General features: G+C 40.9%; 1 protein-coding gene across 6 annotated transcripts in view; it reads right to left on the bottom strand.

Annotated features, from left to right (window-relative positions):
• LOC125765772 (cytoplasmic polyadenylation element-binding protein 3) overlaps positions 1 to 21,980 on the bottom strand; it is a 220,136-nt gene that overhangs the window by 101,968 nt on the left and 96,188 nt on the right. For all 6 annotated transcript variants that reach the window (XM_049431233.1, XM_049431232.1, XM_049431230.1 and 3 more), the window contains one exon: positions 11,310 to 11,360. In XM_049431233.1, coding sequence (XP_049287190.1) covers positions 11,310 to 11,360 — 51 coding nt within the window. The remainder of the gene's footprint in view (positions 1 to 11,309; positions 11,361 to 21,980) is intronic.

Below are 21,980 nucleotides of genomic sequence, written 5' to 3'. Positions count from 1 at the left end.
TTATACAAAAATCATCCATTCTAAAATGGGGTAAAAGCATGGGTAGAATCACTTGCTAGATGAGGATGGGACCTTTCTTCCAAAAAAGCACCCACACACACACACACACAGGATGAGGTATGGAATAGTACAGTTGGAGGTTAGAATTGAAAAGTGACAGTCCAATTTTATGCTTGCTTAACTCTTCCACTAGCGAAATACGGGGAAAGCAATGGACGCTACCACTAGTCCGAGCCTTGGGGGGTAGACAAACGACGACGAGAGTGTTGTTTTTCTGCACAAATTGTTCTTGGAAACGAAATGTCACCGACCAATTGAAGGGAAACTCTCGCTTAGTGGTTGTGTCAAACAAACGGACCCATGCTTTGAAGACTTAAAAGTGGCCGTTTGTAGCTGTGTCTGTGCTGTTGAATCAGTGAAGGTGGGTTTGTTGAAAACATGAAGGCTGGTAGAAAGTGTCCCCGACAATCCCCGTGGATCCCCCAGGAGGATGTCTTCTGTTAACCTTTTGAACCGAAATGACGACATTTCAGTATGAAATTTGCACCCGTGGGATTTGTTTGATTTGAAGCGTGCGGGCAAATGGGTAACTGGGCAAAGCGCAAAAACAGCGTCTGATTTGCTTGTTATCAGGTGGCACCATCACTTTTTGGGTAGTCGTACCTTCTCGACCGGGCATCAGCGTTCGGCTATCAACAGTGGTTCTCGACACTACACCATCACCATCATCATCATCATCGGAAGGCAACCCCGGACGACCTGATAGCAAGTGTAGAGATGACGACGACGCTGTCGTTATCGGTCGCCGGAGTCATTATGTCGTTTTCAGCTTGTTTTCCGGCAATGCTTCAACGCCGAACGGGGTTGGACCGAATAATGACAGCAAGTAACAATTTGCATACCTTCCGGGGGCGGAACGCGGGGATGTGTGTGTGTGTGTGTCGGAGGTGGCTTAAGAAAAGCTTAACGCTTACGATGGCCTAGCCTTTGGACAGCTGGAAACCGGGCTCTCCCATTGGCGGTACGTTCATCTAGATAGATTTCCGGAGGCCTTCCGAACCGAAACCCCTCTAGCTTAACGATTTGAAAAATGTGACCCCATGTTACATGAACTATTTCGTGCAGGAGTTGTTTATGCATGGGGTGAGTTTTTGAAAGGCTGCATATTTTTGGACGTAAAATATCCCTCCCTAATTGGTCAACATGGGTAGCATGTGTGCGATGGCGTTGTGAAAGCAGGCGTGATACCATTAGCACCAGGCGCCTCCATTAGCATCGTATGGGAAACGTTGTCATATTGAAGCGGGGGGTTTTTGGGCGTGTTTTCAATCGACCATTTGAAGCCCACAGAGCTAGTTGTGTTTGAATGCTTTTTCAATCCCAATCATTCAAAGGACGGGAAGGAATTATGTCTTCAGCATGAAAATGGGTGTCGAATGAAAAGTGTCGCTATGAACTGGTGATGTGACATCACATCCATAATAGAAACATGATGGGCAGGTTCGAAATACGTTTAAAAAATATCTGAAAATGTGTGACAACGATGAAGGAATCAATTATTTACTTTATAAGGGGACTGTATAAGCTCAAACATATTCATGAGTCCTGAATTTTCCAGAAAATGTTACAAAAAGATTTTCTTGTTTTTCAAATACGTTGACCGTTGATCTCACTTGAACAAATAATTTATTTTTTTTGTTTTTTTTTATTGAATACATGTAAGAACAAGGAAAACGATCGAAAGAGTGGAGCTTGGGGAGCGGAAAAAAAATGGTAGTAATTTGTTACGGAAATATCCGTAACCGATGCCGATTGTATTGGTGAAACCGAAGGACGTATACCGAAGATAGGTATAAAAGAAACAGTCGAAACAAATACGGAATTATTCTCAATCTTAAGAGACGGATGAAGCCACTGGGGCTCAAAGTTTATTATAAACTAAATAAAAAAAATCTCAATGTTACATAAATGTATGATTATAACCCTCTTTAATAAAAATTTCCGTGTTTTATTTGTAGATTAGTTTTACACCCAAGAAAACTCATAACTCACGTTTCAATGTTCAACACTTTGAAGTATTCAACATTAAACACAAACCCCTGAACAGAAGGAATGTACGCCATCAACAACAAAGAATACGAAAGATGCGGTAAAGTGGTAAGGGACAAATTTGTTGTACGTTAACCAGCAACCAACCAAACGGCCGATGCGTCTTCATTTGCACGCTAAATAATCATTAGGCATGGGCGTTGATGATTGCTCTTTAAACTTTCGCACAAAACGATCTTCCCTCCCTTCCGACTGGAGGCGGCCCCCGGCCGTACCATCAACCACCAAATTTTCACTTCACAGGAAAAGCGAGAAAAGTGGCCAAAGTTACGATAATAAACATGTTTGTTTTTGTCAGATTTTGTCGAGCCATCTTCCGAGTCCCGTGACAGTTTAGCCCGCAAGGTCCTTGCCTCATTTCCTTGCCCCTGTACGCAACAACAACGCACTTTATACGACTGAGGGGTGCTACCCGTTTGAGAGTGAAAAAAAAACAGTAAGGCGAGAGAGTATTCCCTTGCAGGAACGAAAAACGGCCAGCAAATGGTTTTGGGAGACGGGAAAATTGTTTTCGAGCTTCAAGTTCATAAAGCTTTCCGGGTTTTTGGGACGATGGTAAGCGGAGTAAGACGTTGCGCGGTTTGGCACGTTAAGGTTTGCTTTACTTTTCTAAAGCAAGGCTCCGGGTGCGAAGATTCGCGTTAATGGTTATTACCGCTCGAGGATTACCGGTTAAAACAGTGTTGTGTTTTTTTTTTGATTCTTTCCCGAGTATTTCTTCCAGTGTGTCCAACCGGACCAACGGTCACATAGTCGAGATTCAGGGCGCGTTGTTTCGCGCTCTAGTGCTTGAAATTTCCTGTCCAGTCTTTATGTTTTGTTTTCCTTCCACTTCAAAGTGGTCATCGAGTGTTTGTGCAAGTAGGTTGCCGGGATGGCTTTCGCTACTGTTTGTGCTACTTTTGTGGTGTTCTGTGCTTGCCCTAAGTTTAGCTTGTGTGCAAAAAAAAGTGAATTTTTAAAAGGTCAAAGAACAGATAGAGCGGAAGAAGTGTCGAATGGCGCGGGGTAGAACAAGAGGAAACAAAAAAAATATTCAAACGCTCAAAATACTCAAACTCATTTGAATAGCATTGATAGTACCGTTCACCATTCCAAATGAACCGGCTCTCAATGGATGGCACTAGATACGATTGTAAGTTGTTCCTCAAGCAGAGGGTTTTTCTCTTATTGTGCCTTCCTCCAATGTAATGTTTTTTTTTCTTTATCTGTGCTTTTACTTCTGTCACTCCGCTGACCACTTTGTACTGGTGCATGAAATAGTCTATGAATAAAAAAAACTACTATTCTTACAAACACTCTCCCGGCGAATCTTTACAAAAAGAAAGGAAGGAATAGTAGTGAGATGAAACAAAAAAAAAACAATGTTCCGAAACAACCCCCCGGAACAATGGTAAAACTTTCCCATCTCGAATCGGACAGATTCACTGACCGAGGCTACTGGCAAGAGTCAAGGGAGCACCGGAGCTAATGCTTACGAATTTAATTCCATTCAATTTTATTATCGCATTAATTAGGAACAAGTTTTGCTACAATATACGAACCGTAATACGGGAGTTGGGGGAAAAAAGTCTTGTCTCCCCTTGGGGGAGAAGACAAGCTGGGATTTTTCTTTCTTTCCCACTTGCCATCGCACACTTGGCAAGATTAGTGGCACAGGTAGGGAAGTTTGGGGAATCCGGACCGGCACGGAAGGGTTTGTTTTTCTATTGTCCGGTCAGGTTTGTTCACTCACGCTTTTTATTTCATTGCCACTGTTTTGTTGAAGGTTAGTGGCAAACATACAGCCACACACACACACACACACACACCATTGGACATTCTTTGGGAACTCTTTTCTCGCAGGAAGTAATTGAATAACTTTAGATCATGAATATTTAAACAGTTTTCAAAGATGGTGGCTGCCCTTTAAATTTTTGTTTCTCCCCGGATGCCTCCCGGGTGGTTATGGAGTCGGTCTCAGGCACGGGTGGCTAATAAATAATGAACAATGCCTTAAAGCTACCGTCGAGACCATCGATTGTCGGTTTTTTGGTTGGCAAACTCCCCCGAGGGCAGGCAGCCTTCCCTCCCCGTACGGGAATGGAAGTTTATATTGGCAAAGAGTAATTGGAAATTGGTTGCCGGTTTTTGTTGCCGAATGATCCCATCGCTACCGATTGCTTGTTTATCGCCTGTTTTACGATTTGCATGATTTGTGCTTTGACCGTTTTTTGGTAAGCAAGTGGAAGCGATACGACGGGATTTTGGGTTGGCTTAATTTTCTTGAAAAGTCTTAGACAAGAGTGAATGAATTTTTTAAATTAAATATATTTTTTCGCAACGTTAATATAATTGTTTACTTTAAAGTGAAAATAAGTTGAAATTGAAAAACTGTAAACTCTGTCTAAAAAGAAAAATTCCCAAAACAAACGATGAAAATGCATTGTTTTACATGTGTCACTTTTGACATCGCTACCCGATGCGCGTTTTGTTTTATCTTCCGCTCCCTGAGAATCGACCTACAAAACGGCCTAGTTTTGCAGATGTGCGTGGCCCTAGGCCAACTCCGTTCTGTGAACACATGAGCCCCAAATGAGGAATGATTAATGGCAGTTAGCAAATGTGATGGATTTATTCTCCCCTGCTTGTGAGCGATCGTGATTCATGAACCATTTATTTTACTGGCACATGCAGAGCCTCCAGGGCCGTGGTGGTGGAAGAAATGTGGTGGGCTCGGCAGAAGAATCAGTCAGTTTGGACACGGATCCGTTCTACCGTTCCCTAGAGGATTCCACCATTGTCTGATGGAAATTAGTGCTTTATGGACAGTGGCGTGTCGGGTTAGTAGCATTTTGACAGCCGCCCTGGTCCGTTGCCAACAAACGGACTCAATGGTTGAGGTATGAGACGTGTTTTTTTTCGGTGTGTGTGTGTCTCTCATCACCGGAGTAGATTATCCACATTTGCTTTATCTCGGGGGAGATGTAATTTTGATAGGACGCCGCGCATAAGTTCCACGTTTAGAGGATAAGGAAAATTTATGCTCAGCAAAAACAGTGCATGGAAAATGTTGTCGATGGCTAGCAGCTTGACATATTTAATCCAGCAATTAGCTTTACTATCCGTCAGTTACTTCCCGAGTGCAATTAGTATGGCACATGGTGAAAATTTTACATTAAATGCAGTTTAATGATGATAAAGATACCTACAGGAAAACGCAAATGATAGGCTGCGGTGAGTCCCCTTTAGGGAAAAGCGCAAGCGATATGTAACTATTGATATGGAAACACCCAATACTTTAACGAATCACCCAAAAATTGTTTTGGAATCGCGCGCCATTGATATGGAATGTCAGATTCATACGATTATTGTTGTGGTGTTCGTGTGATCCTTTGTTTGTTACCCTGTTAGTTTTGAAAATTTTCAGCTCCAATTTAATGAAAACTAAGCTATTTGTGATTTGATACTGTTAATAATAATTTGTAATTCCTATTTTGAAACAACTTTTTTTTAATTTAAATAAAAAAGAAAAATATATCTCAACTATTCAATCCTCCGTGTGTCGCGTTGATAGAGATGTGTTATTGAAATAAATCCCTCCCTTCTGTAAACAGCCCGCTTGTTTGACATTCCATATCAAGCGCTCGCGATTCCAAAACGATTAGGGTGATTCGTTAAAGCATTTGGTGTTTCCGTATGAATAGTCGCGTATTTCATATACGCTTGTGCGATTCCCTAAAGTGGGCTCTCCGCATCTTATCATTTGCATTTCTCTGTAAACGATTATAGATTAAACTAAAAAGAAAAAATGCAAGAAACAGAAATTAATAAACCCTTGGTGGTTTATTAATGTTACAAACTCACACAAGCAAAAACAAATCGAAAATAAAATTGAGAAAGACAATGGTCAATCCAACATGGTCGACTAATTGTGACCAATAACTTTTATCCTTATGAACACTTCCGTGCAGACACACACACACAAACACAACATTCAAACCGGGCAGTCAGCAAATGCAATAAAATATCAGATGTTCCCGCTTGTTCCCGTTGCTTAGCAGCAACGCCCTTCCCTTCGTGGAACGAGTTCCTTTTCCTTACAGATTTACTCACTGATTCGTACTTTATTTCACGTTAAATCTACTAAAAAAGGACGACGCGCTACGGAACCAATAAGCTCGTGAGGGTGAGTTCTGCCGCACGTGATAGAAGGATCGGATCGATTTTCCTCGATCGTGGTGAAAATATACGGCAGCAAATTGTGTTGCCGCGCTGTGCCATGCTTCCCTGCCCGTTGCCGGGAAGCCAATCACGGACCGGGGTAGCATCATAATCTTTAGAAATCGGAAATACTGTCAATGTTTTCAACGTAGGTTTTTTTTGTACTGTTGTATTTCTTTCGTTGGTTTCTGGTTTGCTGCTGCTTGTTACAAAGATACGAATCGACGAATGACACCGGTAGAATCATCCCCATTCGAACCGGAAACCAATTGGTGGTCCAGTTTTATAATCCCTGACACGTTTGCCCTTTTTTATGTGCCATCTTCGATGTCCTGTTTCTTTGGATCAATAAAAAAACCCCCGACGGCAGAAGACAAAGTCGGAAGCGCGCTGTAAAGTGTGCACAGTTAGGCCATTTGCTCGGTCGGTAAATATCGACATTCCTCTGTCTTACGGGTGACATATTGCTGCTAAGTGCTGCTTCAGAAATGAGCCATGAAGTTTGTGTGTGGGCATCGGCGACAGTTATGTGTCTTAAGAACCACATCCTGGGTGGCAGCAAATGGCCGGAAACAGATCAATCAATGGACGATACCTTTATAAGCGCTCTGCGTGGGAAGTCTTTAAGAGTGTGTCACGTTGATAGAGATGTTTTTTTTAAATAAATATACCGGCTATGGATAACCAGTATATTGCGATGGGATAATCTCATCAGACGTTTAATTGCTTGTGTCAAATAATTTGCTTCATATTGCTTGCGCACAAAACGCACTGCGATTTAGAGCGTTGAATTTGGTGACGTTAAATGAGGCACTCCGCCTTAGAGTGTTTTTCTATGGATGTGATAGAAAAGGGACTCGATTCGTGACACAAAATCATACAACATAAAGGGCCCGATTTCTAACCCGACACATGCTCTTGTCGGATGCGGAAATAATGCAGGAAATAGAGCGAACATTTCCTGCATCCTACCCCTTGTTACGTGCTTACTTTACACGGCATCGTACACCTATGGGGCTATGGTCTTCTTTTTTTTGGTGTACGACAGAATGAATCGGTTGTGGTCAAACCAAAATTTGATTACGTCGAACCGACAGGGGAGTTTCGAGGCAGTCAAAGCAATCGTTTCATGCGTCGCAAACCAGCCAGTAGTGTGGGAGTTTTAGACGGTTCGACCCACAACTTCCGTATTGTGCGTGAGGCCGTCGCAGGCCTGTGGAACAAGATCAAGATTTACATCTTTTTGACGACATAAAATGCGGAACACGTGCGACCAATAACAATTGGTGAGCGGGGGCCGTCTTTCCGGGGAAAATCACATGACGTAAGCCTTTACTGAACCTACGCCATCCGGTAGCGAGTGGTTGGTTTCCCGGTTTAGCACTTTACAAGCGGTAAAGTTCACGGCAGACGAAAGTTTACACGGGGCTAACGATGGGGAAAGAATTCAGTGGAAAACCTATGCCTTTATCAAACTGTCACCATTGGCTACCTGTTCCGGAGATAACGGTTTTTGAATGGGTGATTTTATTGCAGCTGACGGCCTAACATTTTGCGGAATCCCAACAAAGGCATACACTTGACTAGAGGGTGAGATTCTTCTTGTTTTGTTTTGTGTTCATTTTTGTCCTTTAACATCAACAATATATTTGAAGCTAGTAACGGTTGCCTGGCTTATCGTTAGGGTAAACTAAATCGTATATAATAATATAGGAAATACTAAACAGAAACACAATCGATGAAAAAATATAGGTGAATGAGAAATTGGAAAAAATTCATGCAAAAAAAATTACTTAACATTTAGAATATAAAGAGCAGAAATCTATCAAAAGGTGAAAACACGGTAAAAGAGTTAGTAAGCTGAGTAAAAATTTGGTTGGTATTTTTATTTGAGATGTTTATGTGATATGAATTAAACATTATTCTTCTTCTATACTTCTTCTGCTTCTTGGCTCAACGACCTTACAAGTCTTGTCGGCCATTTCTGGCTTACTAGACTTATTTCTACTGCGTAGCCGGAGAGTCACAGTCCTTGCTACGGTCGGCCACTGTCTGGATGGGATTTGATTCCCCATCCTGTCGGGTGGAACTGACGCCGTTTATCACATATATATCATTAATGAAAATGCAACAGAATAATTTTTTTATTAATCTGAAAACTGTATATCTGCTCTTAATAGAACTCTGTAACCACAATATTGAATTTTTTTTTACATTAATCTGACTTTTTTTTATTTTTTTGGTAACAGTGTTCTTGTTGCTCATAACTGATGTTTTTGTAAATAAATTTAAATGAAAGCTTTACAGTTTACCATGGCGTTATTTCCATTTTATCGGGATTGATTCAAGTTGCAAACAAATTCTTTTTTTTTCATTTTGCCATTGATTCTTCAATTTTAAAGGCTTCAATTTTAATAAACATAAAAGCAAAATATTTTTGATTCACCCAGGTAGACCAAAACCGTTTGTTTTGCGATCGACAAACCGAACTACGATGAAAGGATGTTCATCAATACAAAACCTCACAATTCCTTATATTCGGACACATGCCATTCAGTTTATTCTTGGCGGTCGCTGTGTATAACCAAATACACTTTTTTAATTTTTTTTAAAGCACTCTCTTTGTGTAAAAACTCTCCTTTTCAACATTCTTGTTATACATAAAACATGCAATCTTGTAAACAATACGAATGCATTGGCAAAACACGACACATTCATTGTCACGTACCATTATGCTTTTGTTTGATCATGCCAAGGATAAAGAAAAAAAAACTTTTTCTCAACCGAAGCCGAAAAGTGCTGGTAAACAATTTTTCGATTACATCCCATCCAGGAGGGAAGCCGAAAACGAAACAATACAACTCGACCCTGATGAGTTGATGTGTTCCACCGGCAAAACCGGCAACGTGGAAGGGTTCGCAAGCGGGCAGCGTACACGTGTTTGTGGAGTATCATAATTTAAACGTACTTTTCTTTTATTGCTTCTGCACAAACTGACAGTCAGAGTCAAAGCAGATCGAGGAACTGCGAGGGAGCACCGAATGGGAGGAAATATTCGGGATTCCTTTTGCGCCCTCTTGTGGGCAGGTGTGCAATAACAGTAATAATAACAATAAAAATTATGAACATGTAAATGGTTGCCCCCGCTGGTTGCTGGTTGCCGTTTAACGTTTCATATTCGGTGACATACAGCGCGCTTCGTGCCTCCGCACGACTTACCCGGCCAAATACCGGGTGATGGTAGCTTTTTCCTACCTGGCTTAGAAACATTTTTCCTTCATTATTTTTGTGCTTACCGAACTCCCTCTCCCCCTCCTCTCCTCATCCTGTACACCCCGTCGAAAACATATTCATTTCCGTTAACATCGACTGAAGTACCTAATACCGACAGCGATGAGTTTGTGTTCTTGTTTTCGTAACAGTGTTTGGGGTGGATTTTTTTCTTCCATTCTCTCCCTTCTTTCTCTATACTTTGGTCATGTACCAAAAACTCACTTGCCTGAATGTGATGGGCAATTTGTGGAATTGAAAATGTTACCACGAACGGGGTTGAGCTAAAGCTGAAAGAGAAACTTTTGCTCCCCTTCACCGAGCTGTTGGGAATGTGTGTGTGTGGGTGGATTTGTGTGGGTGAAGTAAAATTTTTAATTTTTCCATCCCTCAGTTACGGATCGGTGAACATTTCGACACTGCACATCGTTAGCTAAACAGCCGCAGTCGTCAAAAAGTGTTTATTTTGCAGTATTCTCGCTTTATGCGTCCTGGTGTTTGCGGCGGAGGATAGAAAGGAGCTTGAAGAAGGACACGAAGGGGGAAGGGTTCAGTAATGCCGTAACAAACGTTGGATGACTTTTAATTAAGTTTATCGAAAATTTTCTTCACCTTGTCCGTTTGTGGGTGTTGCACTTGGTTAGTAGGAAATGGTGGGGCGATACCCAACCCCATTCCTTTTTGCTACGCCTGTGACAGAGGTAAATCGTTCTGATTGCCTTTCGAAAAGGATGTCTTCAAACATTCATTTTCCATTGCCGAGAAGTGTTTCCCCTTCCTTTCGGGGTTTTTGCTAAAGCTGACACGAAACCCCAGCACCCAGTCAATGGAGACGCCCAGTAGATGTGCAGCTCCGAGCTTCGAATGAACCTCACACGCGCAAAGGTGTGTTAATGGACTAATTTGCATACTTTTAACATGGTCTGTTAAGAGACCTACCATTTGACGAAGTGATTCGGTGCTCCGTGCCCACCTCTCCTTCTCCGTTTTTTTTTGTTGCATACAATTTCCCGCCCTTGATGGGTAGCTTGATGGACGTGTTGGTGGCGTGTAGGTGAACAGCAGCAGCAGCACCATATAACCTCGGTGTCAACAGTTGCAAAGCTTTTCAGTACAGACGGACGTGTCACGCACTGCCTAGCAGTGCACGCGTATGTGTGTTTATTATTATTTTTTGCATCTTTTTTTTGTGTCTTTGTACTACCCGTTTTTCCCCATCACGTCACCAAGCTCGTTTGCATGTGATGGTGTTTGCGGGCGTAATTATGAAGCCATACTTTTACGACGAGTACGGGCGTGTATTTACATTTATTGACCATAAAGAAAGTTCCACCCGATTAGCGTTTTGCTTTGGCAGTTCGTGGTTAATAAACAATTTAATGTTGTGAGTTGTTAAACCGATCGTGTGTGGGAGACGCAGATAAATACGAATGTCATTGAGTGTACATATTAAGCGATATTGAACGTCACCGGGTATCGTTCGATGTTCATAAGGTTAACGTATGAATATGAATTCTACGTTATTATCGTATCAACATTGAAATGACACACACACACACAAAAAAACGATGATTAAGTTTATTTGCCTAATTTATCAGAATATAGTGAACTGTTAGAGTAGGAGTTTCGACTTCTACTCTTATCTATATTTTTATTGTACATAATACATCAATATTTATGCTTCGAAATTCAACACAGAAACTCAAAATTAAGCTGATTAAACTTACCGTGTAGCTGCGCCAGCGATTGTAGGGTGTTGGTGTTGCAGTTTAAAAAACCTGTAACGAGAATAACACAAAAGAGAAAAAAGACATGAATTAAAACAACGTCATTAAACGTAAACCTCAACAAATGCTGACGAAAACCTTTTCTAGATTGAAAATTCTGCTCCCTCTTTTGCGTTCGATTCTGGAATGCCGCTTCAAGCAAACCCTTTGGTTGAACCCTACTTAAGATTCCTTAATGGCAAAAACAGGTTGAATGGAACATGAAAAAGTAATTATTAACATCCACTGGATGAACTGGGCCGATGTTGGACACTGGAGTTGTGAAGGAATATGGTTATGGAGTAAAAAAAACCTCAATGGCAGATGAATAGAGAAGGCAAACAGGCAATAATGCTTTTTTGTATGCCACTTTCGCCTTTCGATCGCGGTTGATCGAAGTGCAAAAGACTGTCAAAAATGTTCATCTTTCAGGGTCTTACAATTTCACCGCTAAAAAGAACGCATTTCCCGAAAAAAAAGTTTTTCCTCGCACACTTAGCTTACGGTTTGTTGATGGCGGGGAGTAGGTAAACGGGTCAGAGCGGTTTCTTATCGGCCAGACTGTGTAAAAATATAAAATAACAAAAACAAAAAAAAAATACAACAAAATAAAAGGCCTTACGCTTCGTCATGTTCATCCACAAAAATGGCATCTAATCGTCAAAAAACGGAGGAAACGAGCGGAAACTTTTCAACCCTGTCTAGGGAAAGCAACGCCAACTATAAAAAAAAGAAACGTGTCTTCCACCGAGTGCTTAAGAAATGCTTTTGCCCGTTGTGTATTGGTGTTAAATCCCACCTTTCGCTTAGCCCGCCGGCAGAAAAGCGGCAAAGTGTGACGATTTATATTATGCTTTTGCTTTTGCGCCTCCCGGGGACACGTTTTATTCGCTTATTTACTCAATTTCGTTCCTCACTTTTTTTGGGGCGTTGCCTATTGACCATTAATCCGCCATGAATTGCTTTTACGATAAGAAATCCCCACGAGAACAGAACCATTTCTGGGTTTCCTCAATTTCCGCTTGCCTTGCCGGCAATTTTAATGTGGCTTCTTGAGAGGTATGAAAAGGCTATCTTTTGTGAATTTCAAACTGGAAGGCTTATGGAAGTGTCCTGATGTGCAAGTTTTTTTTTGCGACATGAACTAAGCTAGCCATTGGAGGAATGCAATTAGTTTCAAAAATTTTAGTTATTTGCTGGGCTAACAATGGCCCAGTTAAGCTTAGAAATTATCAAACAAATCATTTTTACGGTTTCAACGAGTTGATTGAGTGATTAAAATTTTAAACACTATAGTTTTTTGGAAAAAAACAGGGATATCGCATTCAAATCATAATTGTAACATATCTATTCTTTAGTACGAACCCTAGAAACTATTGAAACATTGAAAGTTTCAAGTTTCTTGAAAGTTTTCATAATTATTTATTCATAATATCCATAATAAGTACTAATTAATTAATTATTTGACTCAAATTATTCTTGATTTATTTTAGGAAAAGTATGCGCCAAATATCTGCTTATGCTTCTTACATTGAACATCAACAATCTTTAAAAAAATGGGTTATCACGTTCAAAACGCCAACACATGCAATTTCTGTTGCTTAGAAATGCGTATGACCTTTATCTTATATAATTCGATCAATAAAATCGTTTGCCACAACAATTGGACATCGTAGGAACAGGCAACAGAACAAAACGATATCTCGGTCAGTGAGCAGTGATAAAAGTGAGCATTGTGCTATCAATTCTTGCTTTGTGAATGATTCTGGATCTTCCAAATCATCCAAATTTAACACAAAGAAGGAAAACTAAACCCGCTTGTCCATTCCTAGAATTCCTCTTTCTACCTTTCTACCATCTCTAGCTCCGTCACTCTCCTCACCAAATCTCCACTATACAACTGGAAGAAGGAAAAATCATCGCCTTTTGTCAATTGATTGATAGCTGAGAATTTTACCATCGGCGTAGCTTGACTGTCCATTGTGAACATTGGCTGTTATTATCAACAAAACACGTCGGGTACGATTATTGTGCCAGTTTTTCTTTGCCGGCTCGAGACAACGTCCCAAACCGTTGGGTCACTTTGGCAACGGCAAGCCAACTGACAAAAAGGAGGAAAGGAAAAGTCGTGCGGTGTGCGAAAACGAACGGCAAACCTGATTGATACTCGAGTATTGCTAATTACCGAGCGAATGTTTCCTTCCCGCACCGAACCATCTGAAGACAGTGTGGGTCGCTTTCGAAAGCGTGGGGGCTTATTTTGAAAAATGTGTTTTCACCGAATACGCTACCTTCCCCCAATCCATTCAATCCGCCTGGGATAACATGACAAAAAGCAAAGAAGAATGCAGCCACTACAATAACACCAACACAAAAGAACCGATCTACCCGGTGCCCCAATCAGTGTTCGGGAAGATTTTTGCCACTCCGGTTCGACCATTGAGAATAGGGCCAGGAAACAAAGCAAACAACCAAATCAACCTAACACAAATCAGGATAAACGGAAAAAATGTCAAGAATAGCGCTATGAGGGAAACCCGGAAGCAGTGATGGAGGCAGGGAAATCAATCCCCATCCCCTGACGATTGGGACGAAAATTTAAGGGGGGGGGGGGGGGGGGGGGTTTCGTTCAGCATCAGTTCAGGGCGATGAAAGAACTTACTTTAATCGTTCGGCTTGGCCCACTACGACGTCCTTAGCACGAATGGCCGAAGGAACAAACAGCGTTAGCTGTACCATCATGAGGCTCACGCCAAATCCCCAAACAGTAATTAATGTGCGCGTCTCTACAAATGCCTAGTTCATACGCAGACGAACCTTGAAGCAGTCCTCAGAGAGGAAGAGAGAGAAATGATGGCGAGAGAGAGAGTGGGCGAGACAATCGAAACGAAGTGTGCTATCTCGTGTTTCGTCTGGCTCGATCTTTTATCAAACTCCGGAATGGATAAAGGAAAGAAAGTTTAAGAGCAAGGAAAATAAAAAGAATTCACCCGTTGCAGGACCTTGGAAAAGCAGACCTCAAAGCGGACGGTTGGTGGCAAAAGAGCAAAAGGGGTTAAAATTAATATCATTCGCAGTGCCATTTAGACTCTCCGTTCTAAGCCAGCCTAAGAGCTAACTAAAAGAAAGGACGGTAGTAGCAATGCAACTCAAAAACCTTCGGGAACTGAGCAATGCCCCGGTTTCGTGTTTGTGTTTCTTTTCAAATTTTATCGAAAACTTTTCAATTGAGATGCAATCCTGGTGACTGTTTCCACCCTTGGGACGATAGAGAACAAAGCTATAAGCGTTTGTATTCTAATCACTGAACTATTTCCCTGTTCGCTTTTCTTTTTTGTGTGCTGTTGCTGCTGCTGAACAGTTCCCGTTCAAAGATATTTTCAACGTTCAATCGGGGAAAATATTTGCTCACAATTCTTGCAATTCGGAGTTTTTTTTTTGCTGTACTTTTTCGTATTTTGTTTTTGTTTGTTCCTTCTTTCCTATAACATTAAACACGAACATTACCATGATGATGCTGCTGATGGTAAGGAGAGTGCGGCAGGTGTGGGAAAGTGCGTGCGGAAAAGAGGTGACAATTTTCTTCGAAGGTTATCTCCGGTGACTCGTTGAGGGTAATTGCATACTTCCTGGCGTACGATAAGTATCGTTTCAGTTGTCCGCTCTGTTGTCGTTGACAGGTGACAGCTGCAAAACTCTTATCTATTGTTGAGCTTCTCCGCCCAACCACCACCGTCCACACCACGGAGTGTATTTTTCTTGGTTCGCTTGCTATGTTCCGTTTTCACCGGGAAAACGTGGTATGGTCATGCTAGAAAAGTTTTCTATTCCTTCTTCAAATTTAAAGATTTTTCATTCGCATTTAGCGATGTTTATTTTTTATTCCTTTCTTAACATCTTTTCTATAATATGTTTGATATTTACGTTATTCGCGATGCTGCTTGAACAATCAAATTAAATGCTAGTGCCTGATTCAAATATGTAGCAACAGTTTTGCTTTTTTTTGCAATTCACAAAAGTCAAGTAATTTTTACTTTAAGCATTTTTAAGCTTAAAAAAGATTCAGAAACTGTTTCAACAGATACAAAAGCAGCCTTTTAATTAGGAAAAAAATCCCCTATATTACTGCTTTGATTTGTTCGATATAAAATTTCACAAAACTACCAAAATAGGTACAGAAAAATGGGTTTAAAATAAATTTTAAAAGGAGGTAAATTAAATTACGATTACCAACCCAGCTCGGTATGAATCAGTATTCATTATTTTCATGCTCGATTGAGCATTTCTCGAAGGAGCCTCTTTGATATCAAGGGAGCAAGTGTCCACTACTGCAAACGTCATCGAACGTCAAAAACTGTGCTTAAGAAAAAGCACCTCCGCCGGAAGTCGTTAACTTGTCATGGCAGTTGATGGGGGTTTGGCAGGCAAGGGGCCACAGTGCCGGGGTCTAGCACAAAACCCAAACACGTGAAGCGAAGAGTAATGGAATTCATTAATTTCTGCTTACGTGAGTATTCAATTTTTAGCAGTCCGGGTTTTGCTCCTTGCCAAGATGGCAAGAAAGAGGTCAGGGTGTCCATCGTTCCGAGAAATCTGGTACAAAATCTTTGCCTGGTGGAGTGTGTACGTTTTTATCATCCCGTTTTTTTTCCTTCATCATTTCTTTGTGGAGCTTGCCCTCGTCGGTTGGGAAGGCAGGGTTGGGAAGTTGGCGTACGGCGGAAGTTTCTCACCAAACGCCAACCCTGCATGAAAAGGTAACCGATGTGATTAATTACACTCAAGACGATGGTTGGTCGGTAGCAAAAAAAAACTACTCACACACACAGGAGAAGGCCACCCTAGCAAGTGAGCGGACAGCGGACAAAACCCAAAAATCGCAATACGTCGAAGAGCGCCTCTTTTGTTACAGCATAGACGAACCGAATTCTATTGTGTAACTCGTTTTTCCGAGCCCGGTGCAAAAGGTGAGGGTTGCTTCCGGTACTTCCGGTAGCGAAGGTAGCGAAGTTGACGTCAGCATTGGCCTTCAGAATTGGCTTAGTAAGGATTGTGGGGTCACCAGGGTGAGTATTGTGCTGTTACTCAGCTAGTCGAAAGGTGTTCATTTGTTTCATCGTTTCACCCGCTGTAGACATGGTGTAAGGATGGTCGGGAAACGGGAGGGCGAGTTCCCTTCACTAGGAGGAACCCAATCAGAGCAAATAAACATCCATTTGAGAAACACCTTCATTGTCACGTGGGACGCTAAGGAAGTGCCAAAGAGAAATGAAAAATGGCTCTCCATCAGAATACGGGAAACCGCGAAACGCTCTGTTACTGTTTCGGTTTGACAGCTCGTGGCTAGTTGTCCCTTTTGAGCGTTGTTAATGGCCATAGTATAATTAGTGCAATGCACAACCGGTGAATGGGCACAATCATTTGATAAGTTTACACTAGAATAAGCATCAAAAAGTGCACCGAAAAGTAATTCGGTGCTTTCAATGTGCACCGTTTGCAGTATTACGCTACAGTTGAGTGATTCACTTAATGGTGTACACCATCAGACGATGGTAGTTTTACAAATGGTATATCGAGTTTCGAGCAAAGGATGGTAATTATTGTGAAATACGTTAATTTTCACTGTAATTTTATTTTAAAATTGCAGTTCCTTTGTCCTGGTTTTTTTCATAAGGATGATTATGTGTGATACTTTTTTTCCATGTAGTACGGTCGAGGCGCTTATTTTTTATGAACAATTGTGTTCTGTGAAATAACATTAACTTTAAACGTGTTTGATTTTGAACGTGGATTTTTTTATTTCCATACAATTCCCAATTACAAATAATTTGGAAAATGAGAAATTTTTTCCCCTGTCAAAAAGCTATCAATGACAGACTATCCAGAAATTAAGTGAAAGTTAAACCTTTCAAGTCATAAATGGAAAAACCACACAGATCCCTTTCACCACAAATCAAACTGCCATCAACATGAGTATTTCAGCATGATAATAATTCTATGAAATAAAATACAAAAGAAAATCAATCCTTTTGAAGAACCAGAAAATTGATCAAGCCACAGATTACCCAATAATTTGACGAAAGATATTCAATTCACCTTATATGAGAGTTATTTGTATTTTTTCGTATACCATACACAGGATACCAAGAAAATTTTTTTTTCTGTTTAAGTATGCAGCCGTAATAAAAAATCAAAAATTTGTTACAAAACATCAGTATGAATTTAATTTTGCAACAACGACTGAAAAGTTGAATGTGCCTGCATTAGTAAATATACTAGAAGAAAACAAAACAAAAGAAAACATATTTATGAAATTGAGTCATCAAACGATTATAATGTAGCGTGTAATTCCACAATGCTATTTGGTTTTAACACAGTTTAACAAATTTCTTGTCAAGTTTCTGCTAAAAGTTTTATATGAAAGTTTTTTTTGAACACTATGCTTCTGTATAAATGTCTGATACATTGAAACTTGTGCAGGGGTTTAAATATGATTTTTTTCCTTATACATTTTTTTATAACAGATCATGAATAGCAAAAAAAATCAAATAAAGCAATACGAATATAAATTTAAGCTACTTCATTTCGATGCATCCACGTTGCCACACGAATGCAGTGTGGACGACCTTTTTTCCATAGGAGGGTTATGCTTTTCATGCTACGGAAAGTTTTGTGCATAAATAATTAATGTGCGTATCCTATCCTATCTTTATGCAATGTTTAATTTATGAGTTTAATTAAATTTTTAATCGGCACCGTGGTGACAAAGCGCTCATCTAGCTCATAATAGAGCAACGCTAACGGTAACGCTGTACTAGCCGTTTAGCCATCGAAACCTTTTCATGCCACGGCTGTAAGAAAAAGGGCAGCAGCGTATGTGCAATTTTCCCGTTTCCCCAGCACCAGAGAAACCCGAGAACGGAAATTTAATAGCAGAGCCGAACCGCTGAGTACGCATACCACTTACAAAGCTCTACAGAGCTGTAGTGCCGGTGGCATGCAGAGAGCAGTAAATAACGGTAAGAATTTAAATTTCAAATTCAGTTGAGGATAACTTTTAGCCGGGGCTTTTTGTGCTTTTTTGTTGACTAGTGAGTCGCGAGAACTGGATGGACGGAACACACATACATACGGTGCGTAAAGAGACTTCGTTTACCGGAGCGTTTAAATTGATGTCGCGTTCCAGTCATTAGCCAAAGCAAAGCTGAAAGATATCGTCCGATCCCAGCAGCGTTTAGTGGATGGTGCGTGCAAAGAATAATCGCACGCACGCTAGTAAAGTAGTAAAGTAAGTAGCACGTGTATGAGTCAGAAGTTGGTCCACTGCCAGCCATTGGTAATACAGAAAAAGTTTTTTTGTGTGCGTGAAAGGAACCGGGAGTTAAAATGATTAAACAACATTTATGATTTAAATTAACTCACGCTAATTGCTTGCTACAGGATCTATTTACCCAACAAATTCTAGCAAAAAGGACTCACACCTTTAGCCAAATTGTTTATGTTTGCCATTGCTACAATTTAGAAAGCATTAAAATATTGTTATATTAAACCATAAAACATCCATCCATCCGTTCTCCAGTTTAGCTAAATGTCCAACGATCCAAACCGGGCTTGATTGGGGCTACAGCTAAATCAGTCACACTGAATGTTGCATGAATCCGTAATATATGCTTCATCTAAATCCTTATTCATTTCCCGTGCGGCCATCGTAAAACCGTACCGCACTAATCGTTCGGACTTTATCGGAGTTGAAAATTCATAGCATTAATTGAAAAGCATCCAACATGCTATTATGTTAATTGATTTATCCATATTTGATAAACCTCCTCTGCCCGATCGACATCCGACTGGGCTGAGTTTGTCCTTTTGCAGAGGTTCCAGAAGCTAACAAATGATGATGTGCCGCTATTATCAGCTATTTTTGGGGCAACGCAATAGGGTCGCGAGGACGATACTAGACAAATTTTGTTTTCAAACTGTTTTTGGGGGTTTCTTCAAGCACACTAACAACATTTCTAGGAAAATTCATTCAGAATGTGTTGTACCACAATTTAGTTCCGAAATAATCGTTTGCAAATTTGAGAAACTTTAACATGAATGGGTAAAACATTACAATACTTGAAACTATTTCACGGAACTGTAGTTCATTGAATCAATTTCTGGAAGTTGGAAATATTGCCGCTTTAATGACGAGAAAGAGGCAGTTGTGTTTGTCTTACTGGTTCATTAAATTTCAGCTTCATTTCGGCGCAGTTCTTCTACAGCCACAAAGTGGTATGGTCATAGAATGTAAACGAAGCAGAATGAATTTAATACAATTCTTTATTATAAATATTTTCTTTGTTGAAAAAACACGGCATCATTCCACGCCACAGCGAACGAAATGAGGTAGTTTGGTCGATTACCGTAATTTAATTTACGCAATCGAGCATTTTCTAGAGGGGAAATCGATTAGTTGGCTTCGTTTTTCGGTGTTCCGTTATCAACGCAACTTTAATGGGACCCGAGCGTAAAATGTTTGGCTTCTACCCGCTCCCCGGTTGTTATCGGCGATCTTTCTGTTTTTTTGTTCAGCTTCCTTTAAACACAAAAGGATTCGATTTTAATTCCTGTTCACGTTCGAAACAAGCGGCTCGTTTGCAAAATGTGACTGAAGTATCCTTTTCTGCGCGAGAAACTTTGTCTGTCTTCTTCGCTTGTGTCGTACAAATCGAACTGGGGGGGAAAACGTCAGATCAAAAGAAGCTACCGGATCGGGTTAAGGCGAAATATGATTTAATTTATTCCCGTGCCAGTTCTTCACTAATGAAGCTGAATTTCTGTCACCTTCCGGAGGGAGGGCGTTTTCTTGCTTTCTTGAGTCGGTCAAGTATCTGACAACTTGCGAGATAAAGATTATGGAAATAGGACTGACTGGTTAGGATGTTGGTTTACTTTAACCACCAAACTCTAATCAGTCCTGGAGACTTTTATTCCAATGAGCAAGTTCGGTTGGAAACAAGTTTTGCATATATTTTAACAGCATGTTTTCCTCTGTTTTTCGGCAAGAATGTAGATTATTCGAGATTAAGCACATTTAAATTGTTCGGAACAATTTAAATCCATTACGGTATGGTTTGATGCTGCCTACAACATTTAACGCTATTTATTTGCCATACTTCCGGGTCAAAGTTGGGACGGGTGCTGAAGCTAAAAATAATTGAGCCATTTTAAACGCCAGCTTTTTCACCGCCAACATCATCATTGTGCAAATCTTGATTGGGAAGTAAACCACTTCACTGAATTCAAATTAGTCTTCGAACGGGCAAAAAAAACAACCTCCGCTAATTACAGTCTCGAAAAACGTCCCATAAAAATACACAACGAGAAACATTTTCCACGAGCAATACAAACGGGCTGGTGAGAAAATGGACAAAATGGGGCGAACCAGGAGGTCAAAACATAAAGCAACATATTATCCTACCTTGTGTAGTAGGTGATGCGGGTGGAAAAAAAATACACGCCGCGGGTGAAAAACGTAAAAAAAAATTGTATCAGTATGCAAAAGAAAACAAACGTTAGTCAATGATGATTGCCCATAAAATGGTGTAACAGCGATAGTTAATTACAATTTACAACCACGAATGATACTATCGCGATCCGACCCCAATAAACTAATGATCAGGTAAAACTTCCCACCCACAAGGGTGTATTTGTGTGTGTGTGTGTGTGTGTTTGTGTCACGCTATTACGTGTGTGTGCGTGAGTACCATGGTGCCTGAGCCCACAGTTTATGTATTTAACATTTTTTGTGTTCTGCCCATTGCTTTGCCTCACTGTCTCCACTGATTGGGCACCGTAGCCACATACTTCCACTCCCCACCCAAAAAAAGGAGGCTCACCCCCCTTCACTAATAGTCCGTTGGGAATCCGCGTGAGCTTCCAGTCATGAGAAACCGATAAGCGGACTGCCGCCGGGCCTGTAACTCTTCGCAGTAATGGAGCGAGCGAAATAAATCAACCCCGACTGTTTCTACTACCGAGTGCCATCTCGTCCCTTCCCTGCCGGTGGACGACCACCAGGAAGGATACGGCGGACAAAACTTATTTGTGTCAGTTTAATCTTTCTCCGCTGTTTCCCCGGTCCGACCATCTTTTCAGTCGTGGTCGAAGATCTCGTCCGCACCGTCCATTTAGCGCACAGGAATAATTGAACAATAATTACCTAGGCTTGAATGTTGTCCGGAAAAGAGTATACACCCGAACCGGGGAGGAAAAAAAGGTGGACATTCGTTCAGTTCAGTTCGTGATTTTATCACACGAACCAAAAGCGTCCAACAAATTCGCACCCCTGACCGGACCCGTACCGTGGTGCTCGGTGGTGGCTAAAATAAATGGGCGAGAGATAATACAGCCCGAAACGAATGAACAATTCGACAAGATTAAGCAACATTCTACATAAAGAACCGAAATCACAGCGCACCAATCCACTTGTGCGGGATCAGCGCATAACGATAAAGTGTGGCATTTGCCCACCAAAGCCAGAGAAAACCAGTGAACCAAAAAAACCAATATTCTGTTTCCCCTACAACCCACCCAGTACACCCGGTGGTGGTCCTATAGTTTGCAACGCGAATAAATTATTATTAATTA

Source organism: Anopheles funestus, chromosome 2RL, assembly GCF_943734845.2.
Source record: "Anopheles funestus chromosome 2RL, idAnoFuneDA-416_04, whole genome shotgun sequence".
Taxonomy (NCBI): domain Eukaryota; kingdom Metazoa; phylum Arthropoda; class Insecta; order Diptera; family Culicidae; genus Anopheles; species Anopheles funestus.
This window is presented reverse-complemented; position numbering and strand designations above follow the sequence as displayed.